Source organism: Cnephaeus nilssonii (assembly GCF_951640355.1).
Source record: "Cnephaeus nilssonii genome assembly, chromosome: 6".
NCBI classification, from domain to species: domain Eukaryota; kingdom Metazoa; phylum Chordata; class Mammalia; order Chiroptera; family Vespertilionidae; genus Cnephaeus; species Cnephaeus nilssonii.
Window position 1 is genome coordinate 13,566,470 of NC_137077.1, and position 20,080 is coordinate 13,586,549.

The 20,080-nt window shown below is 41.2% G+C and overlaps 1 protein-coding gene across 1 annotated transcript in view; it reads left to right on the top strand.

The window, feature by feature from the left end:
- PAH (phenylalanine hydroxylase) overlaps positions 1 to 19,729 on the top strand; it is a gene marked incomplete at its 5' end in the record, with an annotated part of 51,094 nt that extends 31,365 nt beyond the window's left edge. The window contains 9 exons of the mRNA XM_079773766.1: positions 6,028 to 6,095; positions 8,906 to 9,102; positions 10,744 to 10,879; positions 11,929 to 11,998; positions 15,365 to 15,421; positions 16,207 to 16,302; positions 16,844 to 16,977; positions 18,605 to 18,720; positions 19,578 to 19,729. Of these exons, the coding sequence (XP_079629892.1) occupies positions 6,028 to 6,095; positions 8,906 to 9,102; positions 10,744 to 10,879; positions 11,929 to 11,998; positions 15,365 to 15,421; positions 16,207 to 16,302; positions 16,844 to 16,977; positions 18,605 to 18,720; positions 19,578 to 19,621 (918 nt within the window). The 3' untranslated portion in view covers positions 19,622 to 19,729. The remainder of the gene's footprint in view (positions 1 to 6,027; positions 6,096 to 8,905; positions 9,103 to 10,743; positions 10,880 to 11,928; positions 11,999 to 15,364; positions 15,422 to 16,206; positions 16,303 to 16,843; positions 16,978 to 18,604; positions 18,721 to 19,577) is intronic.
- Between the last annotated feature and the right edge of the window lie 351 nt (positions 19,730 to 20,080).

Below are 20,080 nucleotides of genomic sequence, written 5' to 3' on the forward strand. Positions count from 1 at the left end.
TGCAATCCTAAGCCTGGCTAGCAGAATCCAAGTGTGTCCTGAACTAGAGTCTATGAAAAAGATCTCATGATCAAAGGGAGAAACGCTGTGTTCTAAAACCCCATTTTCAGCATTTACAAGTTTCATGGTTTCATTAGAGGCTTTGGAAAGTCCTGCAAAAATGAAACTCATTTCACCTAATGTTTCTCAAACTTATTTACCCATGGAACCCCTTATTGACCCTTAGCAACATTATCTTGAATGGTATTGTTCCATGGAATACAGTTTGGGTAATATTTGGCTGAATCATAAAGCAAAAAAGTGTATGAGTAAACACCAGGTTTACTGCTATGCTATTAGTTTTAATGCCACTGTGGGCAGAATGGTTAGGGAGGACTTCCCAAACAGGGAGATCTGAGGTAAGCCCTCTGGTAACTATGGTAGGCTAACTGCTTACTTATCAAACAGCCCCCCTTATTAAACCTCCATGGCTTAACCCAAGGAAAGTTTATTTCCAGTGTAGTCAATAGGGAAATTGCTCCACATGTAGAGATCAAGTCTCCTTCCAACTAAGGGCTGCATCCTCTTCCAAGTCCTTGGAGCCTGAGCATGGTGCCAGTGCCTGGAAAAGACAGAGAATGGCTCCTGGGAGGTTCATATGGGCCAGGATGGAAGGTGACTCTCATCTCTTCACTCATATTCCACTGACTACAGCTCAGTCATAGGCCCACAACTAACTTAGTAAGGATGCAGAGAAAAGTAGTTTAGCAATATTCTCCGAGATAATGAAGGGGATACCAGCAGCCCCTACCACACAGACCCCAACCTCAGAGCTCTCTCTTTCAGTTTCCCTAACACCTGCCCCTCTGTCTAGATGAATATCTACACTGGAGGGAGCTTTAAGTGGGGAAAATGTGAGCGGCCACAACTGTTCTTCTGTGTTTATTTCTATTCTTGATCCAAGTATCTCAAACTGCTTTTTAATCTTTCATGGTATAGGCATTAAGTTTTCCTACTTGCCAACAAGAGCCTGCTCTTCCCAAGACCACAACTATATTTCCAATACTTGTCTCCTTTTCTCTTCCTTCCGCCCACCCAACCTTCTCCACCTGAGGGCCTGTCAGAATCTATCCTAAAAGTCAGCCAGTTGAGTCATCATCAATGACTTATTGCACTCCAACTAAGTTGTTTTGACAAAGTGTAATTTTTAAAAAGTTAGCAACAGCTGTTATACAGGTATATGTAGTGAACATGTGTCAAAGATCCATGGACTCAGGAATGAGGGACCCAGCAAGATGACAAAGATGGTGCAAAGGAAGACACAAGAGACAAAAGTATAAATGGTCTTTGAAAAATAGAGTTCTGGAATAAGATCACAAAGATGGTTTCACAAATTACCAATGTCCCAGAAGGCGGTAAAGCTGTAACTGTGAGTGTTCTCTTTTCTACCAGACAGAAATCATTTGCAACAGGATCATAAAATAAATATATTGGAACTAATATTTTGGAATAAATATTCGTCAGCATCCAACTTTGAAGTGTTGGGGCCTTACTAAGTTGTAAATTGCACTTCAAGCAAATGTCCGTTCCCCTGGAGCACACAGTGAGCTTGTTAAATAGTGATCTGATAGGACTTTGAAAAGGCACACCATAACGTTTGTTTTGCTTAAGGTTTGCGTAATTTTTAATAGATCTTACTCAAGCGTGTGCCAAGTATGCCAGGCACAGAAAATCCAGTGATAAGTAAGACAAACAGATTCCTGAATTAAATAATTATTAACAAGTATAATGATTGTGCCATGCCGGTGTGGTTCAGTGGTTGAGCGTCAACCTATGAACCAGGAGGTCACTGTTCAATTTCTAGTCAGAGAACATGCCTGGGTTGCAGGCTCCATCCTCAGTAGTGGGCGTACAGGAGGCAGCCAATCAATGATTCTCTCTTATCTATGTTTCTATCTTTCTCTCCCTCTCCCTTCTTCTCTGAAATCAATAAAATTATATTTAAAAAGCAAGTATAATGATTGTCTAAAAGCAAAAACACTCAGGTTGCTGAGGGAGTGTATTGTAGAAGAAAACCAATAAACTGGAAAAATCAAGGAAGGTGTGATGTAAACCAAGATGGAAAGACTTGAGTAGTAGCTTATTGGTCTGAGAAAGTGAGGAAGAGTATTCCAATCAGAAAGAATAGAATGTGTGAAGGCCTCCATGTGGGGGGTAAAGCATAATGTGTTTAAATAATTAAACTAAGACCAATCTAGACAAATTTGGAGATATAATATGCAGTTCTGCACAGAGTTGAAAATATACTAGTAGGCAGGGCAGGATCACATAAAGCCCTGTGGACTATGTTCAGGATTTTGGACTGTATCCTAAAAGTGATGAGAAGCCATGGAAAGTTTCTAAGGAGGGGAGCAACCCCACCAGATTTGCATTTTGTTAAATCTACATGGGCTAAAGTGAAGAGAGATGGTTTTGGGGAGGAGACAAAGAAAGCAGTTGCAGTAGTCCAGGCAAGGAAAGATGAAGGCCTGAATTAAGTTGTAGCAGTGAGAATAAAGTAAAAACGGATGGACTCAAGATATTTGAAAGGAAAAATGGACAAAAATTGATTATTGAATGTGAAAGTAAGAGAGGAGGAAAGAACTAAAACAATGACTTCCCAGTCTGAGCAACCAGGTGTCCAAATCCTTGCTAGAATAGGCTTCTTGGCATTATTGGCGGGGACCATGGCTGACAACACACAGTGGGCAAGGATGGGGGGCATGCTCAGCACTGCCCTTGTCTCTTGGTTTACAAATCTTTGGCCCATACCTATAGGATGGCAATGGTAGATACTTAAAAAAAAATGCCACTTTGAAACTCTTGTCTCCTGTGTCTCATCCTTCCTCCAGTTGGCTTGGGACCAATAGGATGCAAAAAGGCTCTTACTATTGGCCTTGATGAACTATAAATAAATAGCAAGGTAAGAATTCTATAGATGCTGTTTAAGAAGCCCAAGGATGGGTGATAGGCTCAGTGACCATTCCAGAGAGTATATCCTTTTTATGTTCAAAACCAGATTTCTCAGCTTTGGGATTTCCCACCATTGTGCCCCAAAGCATCACGTTTTGAGTGTCTCCTTTATACTCAGAATTTTACTTGATCTAATTCACCCCACTCTGTGAGGTAGCTTCCATTAACTGTCTCATTTTACTGATGAAGAAACTAAGGCTCGAGAGGTGAACTGACCAACCCCAGGCCATTCTCCTAGTGATTGAATGGGTTAATAATCCAATAATTCAACCCAGCCTGTCTAACTTCTTTTAGGTTAAAATTTACCTTTAGTTATTTTACTTTTTTTCAATTACAGTTGACATTAATGTTACTTTTATTAGTTCCAGCCTGTGTGACTTAAGATGGCATTTCTGAGGTTTAAGCTTAGCCATGTTATCAAGAAATAATGACGTAAGATCTCTATCTAGAAGGATACTTAGAACTTTTCCATATAACTACTCTTTCCCCCAAAGCTCCACAAAAACAAAATCACATGCTTCAACACCCTCAGGTAACAAAAATCCTGAGGATAAGGAAAGTGATTGTGTGTAGACTGCACCCTGTAGAATTCTCCGTACTTTCTTCCATCTGTCCTCCCCTCTTCCCCCTTCCCCTCATCCCTTCTTCACCAGCAATATATTTTCCTGTCAAAACATACTTGGTTACCCGCAGTGCAGCCCAAATTGCTGCTATTAGCCTAATTGAGACAGGGTGATTATAAATAAATTACATGCGGTGTTTCTGACATTGCTGCTGTTAGACTAAATTGAGACAGGATGATTAGTCATCGCCGACTATAGCTTCATTCAGAGTGTATTCCACATGGTGTGGAGGCCCTGTGGTCACCCGGCAGCCCAAAGGGTGGAAGGCCAGCTCCTTGAGAGACAGACTTCCAGGTTATAGCTCCCTTTCACTGGTAATAGGGAGAGCAAAAGTCCATGCAGTCTAGTTGATGGGGTCCCCTTGCAGGCTAATAATGAACTTTTTAGTGATTTTGAGTTGAAAAGAACCATGGTTAGAAACCATCCCACAGAGAGAATCCGTATGTGTGTGTTGATGTATCTCAATGGATGAATTTGCTGCCATTCTCCATAATTATTTGAGATGGATTTTTACTATTATTTTACTTTTTTCTAGCTATTAAAAACACCCTACACACCATAGAAAACTTCAAAAGCATAATACTATACAAGACTAAAACAGTCATTTTTTTTTATTTTCATAACATTTGTTAGGCTTTGGTATATTTATCCCATCATTTCATAAATATATTTATCTATTCCCTCTGACAAAGTTGACATTTATTGGATACATGATTTTATTTCAAGCTTTTTTTTCACTGATGGAAAAAATATTTAAACCACCTAGACAAAGTACATCACAGATTAAAGACAGAGAGTCCAAAAGGGAAGATACATTGTCTTGGACATCGCATTTCTGGAGGTGACATGATGAGGTGGAAATCCATGGGTTAAGGACATTCTTGTCTCCCTGGTTTTTAGCTTCAACCCTCAAACCTCTACTCGTCAGCCTGGTTATGACCAGAAAACCTGAGTGGAGATCCTGGTTCTTTAGTTGAGGGTTCTTGGGCAGATGGTTCTCTGAGCTTCACCTTCTTCAGATCTAGATCAAAATATAGAAATAGATGTTCTTCAAGGCACCTTGCAAGTGCAAAAGTCTACATTTCATACCTAAGGGCTGTTTAAGCCATTTACTACTGACTGTTAAATAAGACTGGGAGGTAAGGATGACAGTCACGGTCAAGCTTTAATGATTGACACCCATTAAATTTATATTTTGAGTTCTCAGTATGGAGATGTGTTCTTCTTTTAGCCCAGAAGATGGCTTCATGAAAGAATATGTTAGTGCTGCTTAGAAATAAAATCATGGTGCCCATTTTTCCTATCACATCAACTGATCTTCTCCCAGAAGTAGACCTAATGGTAGTTCTAATTTTTCAGAGTTCTATAGCAATTACTGATGCAAAACCATTCAATGCTTTGGGAAAACAAGTTATACCTTGTAATAATCATGTCATAGATTTTTTCTAAACTAATAATTACTTAACTTATCTGGAACTTAGGTTTGGAATGAAAAAAAAAAGTCTGATAATTTTACTTTACTTTTCCAGGGTGAAACATTTGGATTTCTCTATTTCTCAAATCATTTACACATAAGTAAGATCATACAGTATTTTTTTCACTGTCTGACTTATTTCACTTAGCACAATGCCATCAAAGTTCATCCATATTGTCAGAAGGTTTTTCTCTTCTGTTTTATGGCTGAATAAATACATATAGGCAATGGAATATTATTCATTCAATCATCAGTGAATCCTTAGGTTGTTTCCATGTCTTGGCTATTGTGAATTATGCTACATTTAACATGAGAGTGCAGATTTCTCTTCAAAATAATGTACCTTACAACTGTGTTGTGAGAGTTATACATAAAATAAGTTTCTAGCACACACAGACTGGCACATAGTAGGCAATCAATAAATGGTATTTTTTAAAATTGCAATGGCAGTAAGCATGTACTGTTTGTCTATCAAGAAGTTAGGAGGCAATGGACGCAAAACTCTGGGGGGTGAGGGCATATATGGGAGTGGGGTGGGGGGGGCAATGGTAAGATATGTACACATATAATACCTTAATAAAAAAATTGAAAAAAAAAGAAGTTAGGAGGCAATTCTAAATACCATTCGTCAAACATTTAGTGGATATTGCATATCTTTATCGTAGATGTCAATCCTACCAGCTTGGTCTAATTTAGCAAATTTACAAGTTAGAAATGCTATGAATGAGATTTCTTTAAAACCTGTACATTATTTGCACTTTGGAATCCCATGGCACAGGGGCTCAGTAAATTGAGGTATTGCTAATGATGCATTGTTCATATTGGTGGGAGAGCTTACCCTTGGTTTAGCTGAGACTTTATTTTCAGGGTATAATCAAGGGAAGGAGCTCAAGGCTCTCATTCAAAGCCTTGGGATACCAAGTGTCTCCTTTCTCCTAGGGCTTTAAAGATCCTGTGTACCGAGCAAGACGGAAGTATTTTGCTGACATAGCCTACAACTACCGACAGTAAGTCTGCTTGATTGTTGGGGGAAGAGCACACTCCTAGCCTGCCTCTTCCTTGCCTAAGTTTGGAAAACACCAGCATGAAGAGTCCTGCCTGGTGTGTGTGTGTGCGTGTGTGTGTGTGTGTGTGTGTGTGTGTGTGTGTACACTCACGTAGAACCCCCTTTAATAACACCTATTTTAAAAAATGCTACTAGACAAAACAAAATTACCCACTGCACCAGGGCCCATCTCTCTATCAGGCTTTGTTGTGTAATTACGCCGTGATGTCTGATGTAATTATAAAAGGCCTCAGTGCTGAATAAAAGAGCCTCTGGTATTCTCCACATTAAACATGGAAGGAGAAAGAGCATCATTTACATTCAGGAGTTGGCTGCTTTGCTGAAATAATGAATCCGAGGTTTCAGGCGCACCAGCCTCAGCGTTCTCCTTTCATCCCATCTGACCCAGCTGCGAAGGGCAATTTTCAGATGAGTGTCTTTTTCCCCTGTCTGGGATTCTATGCTCCTCTTCTGCCTTCTTTTAGCCAAAGGAAAATGCAACTATTAAATATGTTATTTGGAGGAGAACTGGTGAGCTATTGTGAGTCCCCAGGAACTTCAGATGTTCCCATGGGAAACTTAGTGTCTGAGCTCCGTTCCTGAGTTAAGGGCATGAGAAAAGGCGTCTACAAAAAGAAACTTAGCAATTGACCAGAACACTGAGTAGTAGTTCTTTAACAACTTTGAGGGAGATAAAGGAGATGGTAGGGCTTTGTATACAGAAGACAAAGTCACCTTTCAAATGAGAGATTCCTTCTCTGAATGACTCCTGGTAGTAGAGGGATCCAGAACCATGCTGACCTTGGCCCAGCACATGTGGGTTTTGACTGGTGGCAAGCAGGAATCACAGAACATGGTGATCTCTCTCCTGTCCTTACCTTTGCCCCAATATGGTCAGGTGGACACCATCAAATCAGATGTAGACAGGAGTCCTTCTTCAGCTGATCAATAAGAATAGGTCTCATTTACCTGTGTTATCTCCCTGCTCTCTCTGGGGCTTTGCTAAATGCTTTGTGTACATTATTTCATTTAGTCTTTATAGTGACTCCTCATTTTCCTGATGGAAAAACTACAGCTTGAAACAGTTAAGTAACTTGCCAAAGTCATATATTAGCAGGTGGCATGCTCTGATTTTGAACTTAGACTTGTTTAACTCCAAAGTCATTCTAAGTCACTTCCATGGGTGTCTGGGGACTCTCAGAGTCAGGAGACTGTACTTCTCCATAGATTTCACTTTCTGCTGGTTTCTCTCCTCCCTTTCTGAAGTTTCTTCTCAGTCTCCTCTGGCCAATTCCTCCCACCCCAGAAATTGTAACATCTTTTAGGACTCAACTTTGGCCCCCATCCTTGGCTTCTGCTAACAGCCTTCCATGCTAACAGCCCCCACATTTGGGTCTCTAGTGCCTTCTCAATAATTGTTCCACATGGGGGTCAAATTTATGCACCATGAATCATAGAGTCCCAATATAGTGATCACTTGATAAAATGTGTCTCCAAATAGCCCATGTAATAGCTGCACAGGTTCAGAGAGGTTTACTAAATTGCCCAAGGCGATTTAGCTGTGAACTGGCACAGCCAAGTATTGAACCCAACTCTGTTTGTTTCAAAAGCCTGTTCTTTCCTTCATCAGCACTTAGCCCTGAAATAATGGTGCAGTCTTAGGTGGGGGTCCACCTGATGTCCTTTCCATAATCACTGCTGGCCATTACAGAACCCTCTGAGCTTGTCTTGCTTTCAATACTTAAGCAAAAATCTGTCTCTGCCCCCTGATCCCTGCCCACCTGGAGGCCATAGCAGTGACTTTACTTTCCTGTGAGCTACACTTCTGAAAAGGCAGGAGTGACCTAGTTTGGAGCCTGATGATGAGCCATTATTCTGAGATAAACAGTCTTGCCTTGTCCCAGACACTGTGTATCCTGTTAGGAAACAGGCCTACAGCCCCCAGAACAGTCACAGGTCTTCGAAATCAGGCTTTCTTTGGTTTTCTTTTATTTTACTATTCATAACACAGCTCATTCTTAGATAGTTTTCAAAAGGACTTTTCAAACTAATGACTCTTGAACTATAGCATGTCATCTGGGAACTTATAGGAATCTAGATGCCTGGGCCCTCCCCTCCCCACCAATTCAGGATCTACAGGGCTCCCTGTAGTTCTGTTATGTCATAGCAGAAGATGCTAGATAAGCAGATCTCGTACCTAGCATGCATTTAAATACCTATAGAACTTCCCAGGGACCAAAATTTCAAATCCAGCAAGTGCATGCCCACTAAACAAGGGTCTTTCTTAAACTCATGTTGCACATATTCAATCCACTTTAGCCCACAATTGCTTTAGTTGACATAATACAAAACTTTAATTGAACTCGGATGCTTTAATTGAACTTGGATGCCTTTGTTTAGAAAGAGGATGCATTCTTCATTGTCTCAACCCCACGCTCCTATTGCCTATACCTGCGACTTCATATATTTACATTACCTGCCTGGCCCCTGAAAGTAAGTGAATTTCCACTTTATGTAAACAATTGGAGAGATAAGAGAGCAGAAAGGCCAAATGATTTCCCAATGTGACAGCAAATCATTGGGGCAGTTGATGAGGTGAGATCTTGTATCATTGCTTAACCAATTCAGTTGAATGTTTCCTACATCGAGAAGTGGAATTTTCCTCTTTCAAACAAGTTACATAATCTATTGGAGTCCAGGTGGTGGCAGCTCTGCTAACACTCCTTCATGCACCTGCCTGCCAGAGACAAATATCTCATGCCTTTGTTCTAGTGGGCAGCCCATCCCTCGAGTGGAATACACAGAGGAGGAAAAGAAAACCTGGGGGACGGTGTTCAAGACCCTGAAGTCCTTGTATAAAACCCACGCTTGCTATGAGCACAACCACATCTTCCCACTTCTGGAAAAGTACTGTGGCTTCCGTGAAGATAACATTCCCCAGCTGGAGGACGTGTCTCAGTTTCTGCAGAGTAAGTGAATGTCAGGATCAAAGGTAAAGGGGCAGGAGGGGAGGGCAATAAATGGAGGCCAGTGTGAGTGTGCCAGTGTCAATGCATGCAGATTGATTCTCCCAGGAAAAATGGAATGTCACTGCTGAGCTCTGCCTCCCTTCCAGCCTCCACTGTTAATCAACTCTCATCGCCTCCCTCTTTAAAGGCACAAAGCATGGGTTTTACCTATCAATGACCCTGAAACATTGTTGTTGTTTTTTCATACTCAAAGCCCAGATTGCCCAGTCATGGTTTTCCATGCAGCTCTGCTATGTTATGAGATGGCAGCAGTGTGCCTGTGTGTAAGAAATGTGGGCACTGTGGGCAGTGGTAAGAAAGCCTGAGCTCCAAGTTTATACACCCATCTGGTATGAATCTTGCTTTGGATTTTCTCCAGTTGGGTGAACCTACCTCACTTTTGTCATCTGTCCAATGGAGTCTGTGTCAGCATTTTAGACTTTCTCAGAGGGCAGTTGTGAGAATGAAATAAGATGCTGCATGTGAAATCACCAGCATAGTGATACATATACAGCAGGTGCTTAGTGCATTTGGCTAACTTGGACTCACTATCATAGTGGGGAACCACATCACTGGAATGACATCACTTCCAAGGAGATAAGGGTTTTCCTCTCTGCTAGTAGGTGATGTTAATTCAGCAAAACCAAACTAAAACAATCAACTAACCATAGTAAACACCTACTTCCCCATTTGTAAAGTGGGGATAGTAAAAATATCTACCTCATAGGGGGATTGTGAGGATTAGTTAGTATGTATAAAGTACTTAGAACAGTGTCTGACAAATAGTATGTAATGTATAGCATTAGCTATTATTATAATGATGCTCACTGTTCTTATTCTCCTCCTAAGTCTGAAACAAATTGAGAAGAAAATAGAGGAATCAAAGAGATGGAGAACAAAATGTCACCTTTATTACTAATAAAAGCTACTTAGAGGATGCGGTAGAGATGTGTAGCCACCATGGACTTCCTTGCCAATTCGTTGGCACAGTGTGTAGTCCATTGCATGGCCAAGAGCAGACCAGAGTGTGCTCCTCTATGGACCAACAGTCAAGAGAGAAAGGGAAGAAAGTGTGAAATTGAGAATATTCATTGCTCTTTCCAAAGGCTCCAATCAGGGAAGTCACTGGTCCTCATGGGGTGGACTGTGTGAGGTGAGATAGAGAAGCTAGAGTGCTCCTTCCATCCTTTTCCTTCCTGGGAAGTGCCGTGAAAATTTTCTCTGAACTCTGGAAAGATAAAGAGTAGGGAATAAGCATTTCAACTTAACAAACAATAATAGAAGATAAATTTATTGGATGTTTCCAAAGTGCTAGGTTCTGTGAAAGTACTTTGTTAGCTCTTTTGATTTTCAGAATGATCCTAAGAAGTATTTATCCATGTGTTACAGGTGAGGAAACTGAGTCTCAGAGACTTGAACTTATTTGGCCCATATCACCCTGCTAGAAAGTATTTGGGTAGATATTTGAAGATGATAAGTCTATCTGGCATCAGCACCCATCTCCTGGACAACAGGGTGTATTGCTTCCCTACCTAAAAGTCGTCAGAGCCCTCTGGCTCTGCTGTGATGGGCTTTGAGTTTTCTTTCTCTCTTGATTCCTAGGTTGCACTGGCTTCCGCCTCCGACCTGTGGCTGGCCTGCTTTCCTCTCGGGATTTCCTGGGTGGCCTGGCCTTCCGAGTCTTCCACTGCACCCAGTACATCAGACATGGGTCCAAGCCCATGTATACACCTGAACCGTGAGTATTATCCTCCCTCCACCAGTTGCCAGCAACAGTGAATGCCACTTCTTCCTAATCTAGGAATGAGGTTTGGTTTATTTGTGGACTCATCCATAGAACAAGTTGCCTGGGTTGTTTGATGCTAAGAGAAAAACTCATCGCTTCTGGGGATTTTCTCTGTTCAAATAGACCATACTAATTGGAAGTATGGACTTCTTGTGAACCAAAGATTCAGACCTTCCCTGACCACGGGAATGAGAGGTCACATTCAAATTCCAAAGGGATTGTAGGAGTCAGAGCTATAAAATTCCAAATGGGAACAGAAAAAAGAGATGGCAAGCTATCTCAACACCTCTTAAATACATGCCTACATGATTCTAAACTTTCTTTGCCTAGATTATGTTTTGACTGGAAGTAGAGAATAGCTGGCTACTATGCTGCTTATTTTTGCATTTCGCTATCTCCTTAGGCAGCTAGAACTTAAGCAATTTATACAAAAAGTCAACAGGACACCCAAAATGGTCTTTCCCTGCCTACAAAATTTATTACTATAAATCAGAAAAGACCTGTTCTTAATGGACCTGGCACATAAAGTATTAAATCAATGTAAGTTCTCTTTCTTGACTGACTGCTGCCCACTCTAGAATAAGAGAGGAACAGTTCTATTAAAAATTATTTCCTGTGGAGATAACTGAGCACATTGTACCTGCCCAGGAATATCAATGCCAAGTTGAGGATTTGGGATGGGAAGTGTTCATGATCCACAGCTCACATTGGGGGAATGCCAACAGAAATATTGGCTCTTCTACACCCCACTGGGCATATACATAAGACCCCCTGGCTGCTGTGTCCTGTCCTGTCCCTTACTTTTCTTTCCCTTCTTCCTTTTCTCTTGTGCTCTACCTCATCTGATCTCAAGGTTTGTACACCACTTATTCTTGGAAGTGAGGGCATAAGCCTGAAGGAATTAATTCCTTTCTCCCCACCCATTTCTTATGTAGAAAGATTGAGTCAGGCTTGCTTGTAACCCTTATTCACTCCCAAGCTCTATGTTTTCTGTCTTTCAGTGACATCTGCCATGAGCTGTTGGGACATGTGCCCTTGTTTTCAGATCGCAGTTTTGCCCAGTTTTCCCAGGTGAGGAATGAATCTCTTTAGCCTTCTAGCCTCATGTCTCTGGAAGGTACAGTTCTGTGCCACCACCTGAGATGGGTGTATGGTCCTATGGTGACACCCATTCTAGAGACCACAGCATTTGATTTGTGAATCCCTCATCCTCTAAATTATATTGTTGAATTTGCTAATCTCACTTGTCCTACCAGGTGTAGTATAATATAGCCTTTCACCCATGAAAAACCTCTCTGATTCCCATGTAGAAGTGACCTTACCGTGTCAAGCAGTCATTTGGTATATGTTTTCATTAAGTAAGATGACATTTGCCAAGAATCCAATGCCAATAGCCCTACTCAGAGTTGGTAAAAAAAATAATAAGCCAAATATTTTTTCACTATCATTAAAACAGCAGGCTAGATCTTGATTCATCTATAACAGTGGTGACCATGTTAAAAAAATGCTTCGGAGATCAGTGAAAGAATACTAATGCTCTCCAGGCTTTGAGAGGTGGCCTAGAACCATCAATGGATCATGAGATTGTTGAATGACAATGCATGCATAGTAGGCCCTACCATGCCACCACCAATCACCTGTGTGACCTGAGAAAAGTTGTCTTGCCAGGCCACCCTGTTCTTCAAATGTGTATCGGTAAAAAGCTCTCCTGCCACACACACACACACACACACACACACACACACACACACACACGGATCAAATGGAATGACCCATGAACAAATGCTGGACCAAGCATGAATTTCAGAGTAATGGGATTGTGTGTGAATTTTATAAGCAGCTGGAAGAAATAAACATTCTACTGTTGAAGGAAGAGGCTACCACTTAATATATGAAACAAATGAACAAACAAAATAAAGCTGAATTAATTGCTTGCTAAATAAGGAAAAACTGTACTTGTAAGACACAGACTTCCCCAAACAATGAAAACTTGCTTTTACGTAGGGTTCTGGGAAATGTGGATTCAGAGATTGTTGGACATTAAAAAGTGCTTAAGGATTGGTTGAACCTTAACTGTGGAAGTGTTACCACTGGACTTAAGTTACTGCTGATAGGCTGACTTTCAGAAGTGTGGTTATTGCTGCCCAGTGCCACTGCTTGTTTTGGAAGCTTTAAAACTGCGATTGTTGCTATGGCCAAAGATAAATCAGTTTTCTTATCAGAATAGAACTTTTTGTTCTTACCATCAGAAGCTATTAAGGAGGCTAAGTAACACCCTTAAGCCATTTCCATTTTGGGGAGCTCTACAGAGAAGTGGACAATTATCTGAGCAGACTGTTCAACCTATGAGGGAAGGTGGAGGGTGAGGGGGTAAGAGATCAACCAAAGGACTTGTATGCATGCATATGAGTATAACCAATGGGCACAAATCGGGGGGCGGGGAGGTGAGGAAGAATATGTGCTGGGGGTTGGGGGTGGCTGGGGAGAGGTCAATGGGGGAAAAGGAGACTTATGTAATACATTAAACAATAAAGAAATTAAATTAAAAAAGGGAGAGATGGAAGCTCTGGGCCATGAGTGTCACATGGTTTCAACTTTGACCAGGACAGTCCAAGGCAGAGAAACATTCTGAAGCTTCCCTGAGCACATCCCTTTTTAATCTAAAGGCAGGATTTGCTTTCTTCTAGAGTAAAAGATGGAATGGGGATGGAACACAGGAAAATCTTGGGACCCCTTGTGCTAGGCAAGCTCTAGGCTCACAAAGACTGGTGACAACTAGAACAGGGTGCCATTTTGATCTTGGATTTATCAATGGCTCTTGATAGACTTAGAACTGTGGCATGTCTGGAACAGAGATGTGGAAGGGGCAAGAGAGTAGATTCAGGCTAAGCCAGTATCTAAATTCGGTTCATTCTAACTAGACAGCATTTTCTCAGCATGTAATCTGGGCCAGGGGCTGCATTTGGCCTAGACAGGAATACAGGGATGAAGACCATGTAACCTCTTGCTTCATTATGGGCCCAATTCTTAGTCCTTCTCTCTATCTACATTAATTTCTTGGTTATATCACCCAATTTCATGGCTTCAAATACCATCTCTAACCTGATGATAAACACATTTATATCTCCACCTGGACTTTAATCCTAAAACTCAGACTTACATATCCAACCACCTATTCAATATCCCCACTTGGATGTCTAATAGACATCTCTATTCATCCCGTCCAAAAATGAATTCTTGATCTTCCTGATCAAACCTTCTCCACCCACAGCCCTCCCTATATTAGTTCATGGTAACTCCATCTTTCCAGTTTCTCAAACCAAAAGCACTTGGGGGACATCATTGACTTTTCTTTCTTACAAACCTACAAACAATCTTTCAGAAAATTCTAAGGGCTTACTTTAAAAATATATGTAGAATCTTGTAATTTCCCATCATATTCACTGCTACAACCTGGTCTTAGCCACGAGTGACTGCAGTAGCCTTGTAACGGGTCTCTCCTCTTCTACCCTTGACCCGCTACAGTCTATTCTCACAGAGAAGCCAGAGTGAATCTTTGAAGACATAAATCAGATCTTGCCACTTCTCTGCTCAAAACCCTGTAATGCCTCCCCATTTCACTGAGAGGACAATCTCAAGCCCCAAATAACCAAAAAGGTCCTACAGGATGGGGCTCCAGATTCCTCTTTGATATCACCTGTCACTCTCCCCATCCTCTTACTCTGCTCTAAGCACACTGGCCCCTGTCTATTCCTTGAACCAACTGAATTACCCACTCAAAAGTATACACCATGAGATAAAGGATCTTTATCAATTTTGTATGTTTCCAGAAGAACACAATGTTTTTGCATACAGTAGGAAAGACAAACACACACACACTGATACAAGGCAGACTGAAGCAAATGCTGCAACAGAGACAAAAAGACAGCTAGAGAAATTTTGCAGTTGAAGCTGTGATGAGAAGTGGTTCATGACATTTCAGACTCTCCAACTATATATACCTGGATGGATGTCAAGCACTTCTCCTGTGGTTTCTTCAGGATATATGACTAAGACTCATCTAGTACCCCAGGAATGTTCCACTTCTGCTGTAGAAGAATAATTACTAAATTGGAATCAAGAGATGAAGCTTTAGACACAAAGTGCTGTGTAACCTTGAGCATGTCATCTCCATTTTCTGTGTCACAGTTTTCTCATCTGTAAAACAAATACAAAGGACCAGCTAGGAAATGGTTTCCCCACTCTAGAGATCTGTGCTTCTATAATGTGTGGATAAGGAAGACTTGACAGAATAATCAGGGTCTCTCTGAGCTCTTCTGGAGACATCTAGCCAACCATCACCTTCTGTGATCAAGTACCTTTATCTTTAACTGAGAATAAAGGTTGAAAATAGGCAGACCCTGTCATATCAATGACTCTGTTTTTTCATAATTACAGGAAATTGGCCTTGCCTCTTTGGGTGCACCTGATGAGTACATTGAGAAACTCGCCACGGTAAATTCTGTCTTTCTGTGGTGGGTAGTGGAAGTATAATGGGTTACACCCCTCAGCTCTCTGAAGCTTTGATCTTTCCCTGAAAGCCAGGTCATTTGGGAAGAAAATCAGAATGTGCTGGGTTACATTTGCACAAGTATAATTTTGCACTTGGATTTCTCCTTAGTGGTTGGATTTTGAAATCAGCTGCATGCAAATGTTTATATGTAATTCTAAACAGAGTGCCTTGAAAATATCAATAAGTTGTAAAAATTGCCCTTGAGATTTCTCCGGCATAAAGTATGTGTGTATGTGGAAGCAATGATTGATAGGGGGGTCATTCAGAAATTCCAAGTTTAGCACAGATGAGGGGATGGCACTTCATTGATTCTATCATCCTCCAATCTCCTACCTCCCACTGTTGAGCCTGATGGGATTGCCTGGTAAGTTCAAACAACATAAAGGGAACATCTCACTCTAGTTGATTCCATGAAGAAGAAAGCAAAAGTGGTGGAGGAGTTCCTGTTCTAGAGAGAAGAATTTGTTAGGGTTATACTTTTAGGGCACCCTCAATACTCTCCCCCACTGTCACTGCTTCCTGTCTCATCTTGCATTCAGCCAACTCTTGATTCAACAGATGATTGGTTAGGGTGAGACACAAGAGACAGAGAGGTGACCTCAGGTCATGCTGATTCAGAGAACAAACCTGCACAAACTCTCACCTGGGCAGTCCTGTCCTTGATCAGGGGGCATCTGCTGCCTTTACCTCCCTTGGGGTGTGCTCTCAACTTGAGTTTCCATTCCAGATTTACTGGTTTACTGTGGAGTTTGGGCTCTGCAAACAAGGAGACTCCATAAAGGCATATGGCGCTGGGCTCCTGTCATCCTTTGGTGAATTACAGGTATGACTCTAACAGGAACTAACAATAGCTTTGAAAGTTGTGGAAACAGCTGACCATTCTTTTTTTTTTTTTCTTGGTGCTATGGAAACCCCATTTACATTCATATTGTGATTCAACCCAGGGGATTAACCTGAAGGGATTGCTGCCTTAGCAGTTATGATCTGATCATGAGTGTGGGTGTTAATTGAACTGTAAGTTCACAGGTATCCAGGACAGAGGGGCCTCCTGATTCCAAGGTTGAACTGTGTATACAGATGTATGAAAAAACGTGCCAGCAAATGTGGTTGGCTCCCTCATCTGTTGATCATCTTATTTGAAAATGGTTGCAGTGCATTACTTCTTTCTATCTTGACTATAGGTTTTAGATGAACTATAAAGGGTAGAATATAGTAGATGCAAAATAATTCAGTTTATTGCATTTGGGCTAGGGTGTGGAAGGAATCCGGGTGAGATGGGAGAAGGTGCACAAATGGCCTGTGGGATGCAGCAGAAACCATTGGCCCTGATTTAACTGTGAATTTTTTCCACTTGGTGTTTGCAGTACTGCTTGTCAGACAAGCCCATACTCCTCCCACTGGAGCTGGAGAAGACAGCCATCCAGGAGTACACGATCACAGAGTTCCAGCCCCTGTATTACGTGGCTGAGAGTTTTAATGATGCCAAGGAGAAAGTAAGGTGAGGTGGCAACTAAGGCAGATCAGCAGCTCTTGGGACCTCCTTACTTGCTCTGGTGCCACTGATCGGTGGGTGGTTGGCCAGGAGGTGGACTCCAATGCCCACAGCAATAGTGTGCAGCAGACAGAGCCTCCCACCCTTGTCCCTTCCCACACTCTGTTGGGAGGGGTTCCTTCGTGAGACCCTGTTTCACAGCTTATTTTCCTCACATGTCAATCCCTGCAGACTACCCGGCCACCTGATCCTTGTTCAATATAGCCACCAAATCCACAGATTGAACCCTCCTGTGTGCAGAGTAGACACAGAAGTCCCTCCACCAAATTAGTCCTTGAAATCTTATAACCCGTGTTCACTTTATTCTCCTAGACACCTGCAGAACTCACTCCCTCACCCCCTTCAAATCTTCACCCACATTTAACCTTCTTTGTGCATCTTTCTCTAACCAACTTAGTTAAAATCACTACTCAGCCCTACCCCAGCACTACTTACCCCTTCTATGATTTGTCTGTTTTCTACTTATTAATGTCTACTAGATTATAGGATTTAAGATCCATGAGGATAGAGATTTTGTTATTTCTGTTTTCTACTCTTCCCCCAACCCTTAGAACATTGCATGACACATAGTAGCCACTCAACAAGTAATTAGCAAATGCACCAGTCTCAGGATGTGAGTGAGCCCAGGAATTCCAACTCTGGAACTTGGATATCCAGCCACTGTGCTCCACCAGACTCGATAAACTTGGAGAGCCCTACTAGCCTCCCTTATAATTGTCTTCTCGTTATGGCAGCTTCTACTTTCACCAGAAGCCAACTTAGAAATACCATTTGTGATACCTTTGCATTTTATAGATCATTTTGGAATAGCTTGTTAATTACATTGCTTAACGTGCATTCCTCCCAGACGTAGGAGTAATGAAGAAGAAACAGGCCTACTGAGGAGTCAGACTACCTTGGTCTTCCCAGCTTCACAATATATTGCCAGTATGGCCTTGGTAGACACTTAGCTGCTCCAAGCCTCAGTTTTCTCATCTGTAAAATGGGGAAAATAATAGTACCTTCCCACTAGAGTTTTTATGAAGATTAAAATAGGAGTGAGAATTATAAAGACTATATAACAGTAAGAACTTAACATAGTTATTGGTACAGGAGAGGCACTGGAGCCATGCTAAATTTCACTCATAATGGAGTGTTTTCTTCAACTCTTAAGAGCTGTATTCCCTCCTTGCACTGATTGCCAAGCATCTCAGAGCTTATTTTTTTCTATAACACTCTATAGCTGGATTCTACTTACTTTCTCTTTTAATTTTATTTTATTTAATCATGAGAATTTGGGCCTTATTGTAACCTGGACTTTTATTGTAAGCTGCCTTTGTCTTTTTTGAAAGTAGGTGACCAAATAAATATGCGCATACATGTGTTTATATAGTCACATAGACACACAAACGGCAAAGTGTTCCCAAGAGGACTTTACTAAAACTCCATCAAACGTCTCAGCCTGACTTCTAAACCCTCTGTTCTAGTGTTTTCTGTGTTACTAATAGCCAAGTGAAAGGCCATTGAAAAATCTTTCAGAATTACCTTTTCCCCAAATGGTGTCCTTCACTCATATCTTTGGTTTTGGTTTCAGAAACTTTGCTGCTACAATCCCACGGCCCTTCTCAGTTCGTTATGACCCATACACCCAAAGGGTTGAGGTCTTGGATAATACCCAGCAACTTAAGATTTTGGCTGACTCCATCAACAGTAAGTAACATACCTTTGAGGCCACTCGCTTTCCCAGAAATCGAGAGTTGTGTTTTCTTATCTTCATGATGGAAACAGTAAGAAATTTTTTAAATTTCTTGCCATGTTCTTATGAAGATTAAAATAAGAATGAGAATTTTATAAAGACTATAGAACAGCAAGAACTTAACATAGTTCTTGGTACAGGGAAGGCACTCGTGCCATACTAAATTTTACTCATAATGTAGTGTTTTCTTCAATTCTTGAGAGCTGTATTCCCCTCCTTGCACTGATTGCCAAGCATCTCAGAGCTTGGTAAGAACATGGCATGAATGAGAGTGGCTCCATCAGACCTTCTTAGTCCAGTGGTCTACTTAGACTCTGCATTCTCAAACCTAGTGTGCATCAGAATCACTTGGGGTGATAGTTAAAAATGAATAGTCATGAGTCATAGCCCCAGACTACATTCACTAAATATGTGGTGAGGCTTGGGAGTTTGTATTTGTAATAGGGTCCTAGGTGATTCTGACACAGGAGGTTTGTATGAACCATACTTTTAGGTTCATTGGCTTAGCTTCTTGCAAGCATCAATGGATGGTCATGTAAAAGAGAAACAGAACAACAGGGGATTTTCCCGGGTGAGAAAACTGTTAACTCCTTTCCTGAGAAGCAGTCTATGGAAAGAGGAAGCCAATTATATTAATAGCGCTCTCACTTCCTAAAACTTGAAACTACCTAAGCCATGATTGCCCAAATTCTATCACTGTGAGCTCCTTGAGGGTTGGGGTGCATCCCGAAGATTTCCCAATGCTTTACACATTGTGGACACTTGAAGGGTATGTGTTCATGATATGAGTGGCTCATCTTTTTTTTTGTAGGTGAAGTTGGAATCCTTTGCAATGCCCTCCAGAAAATAAAGTGAAGCCATGGACAGAACTGAGTCTGTCAACTGAGAATCTGTTGATAGAAATCCAACTACTTCTTTTATTTTATCTGAGAAAGTCTGAAAATCAAACCTTAATTAAAAATGACAGCCTTAAATCACTTTTTTGAACAAGGTGAAGGAGCAACAAATAAGTCTAAATAATCTGAAATGACAGCATATTAATACATACCCCAAAGCATAAAGGTAGATCTTTTGGGGTCATCTTTTGATTTTGAGATGATAATCGCATACTCTCAACTGACTTAAAATGAATAATGTCGCTTTTCATCCAAGTTAATTAATCTGTGACCTGCTTCATTCAAACTTCATATTTACCATAGAGAATTCCTAAAGGAGTATGTATCACTCAATGTAAAACACAAGCCTGTGATCAGAATTGAACTTTGGGGTTTAATATAAATCTTAGCCTGCAAAAGTCATTTTCTATTTCATTGA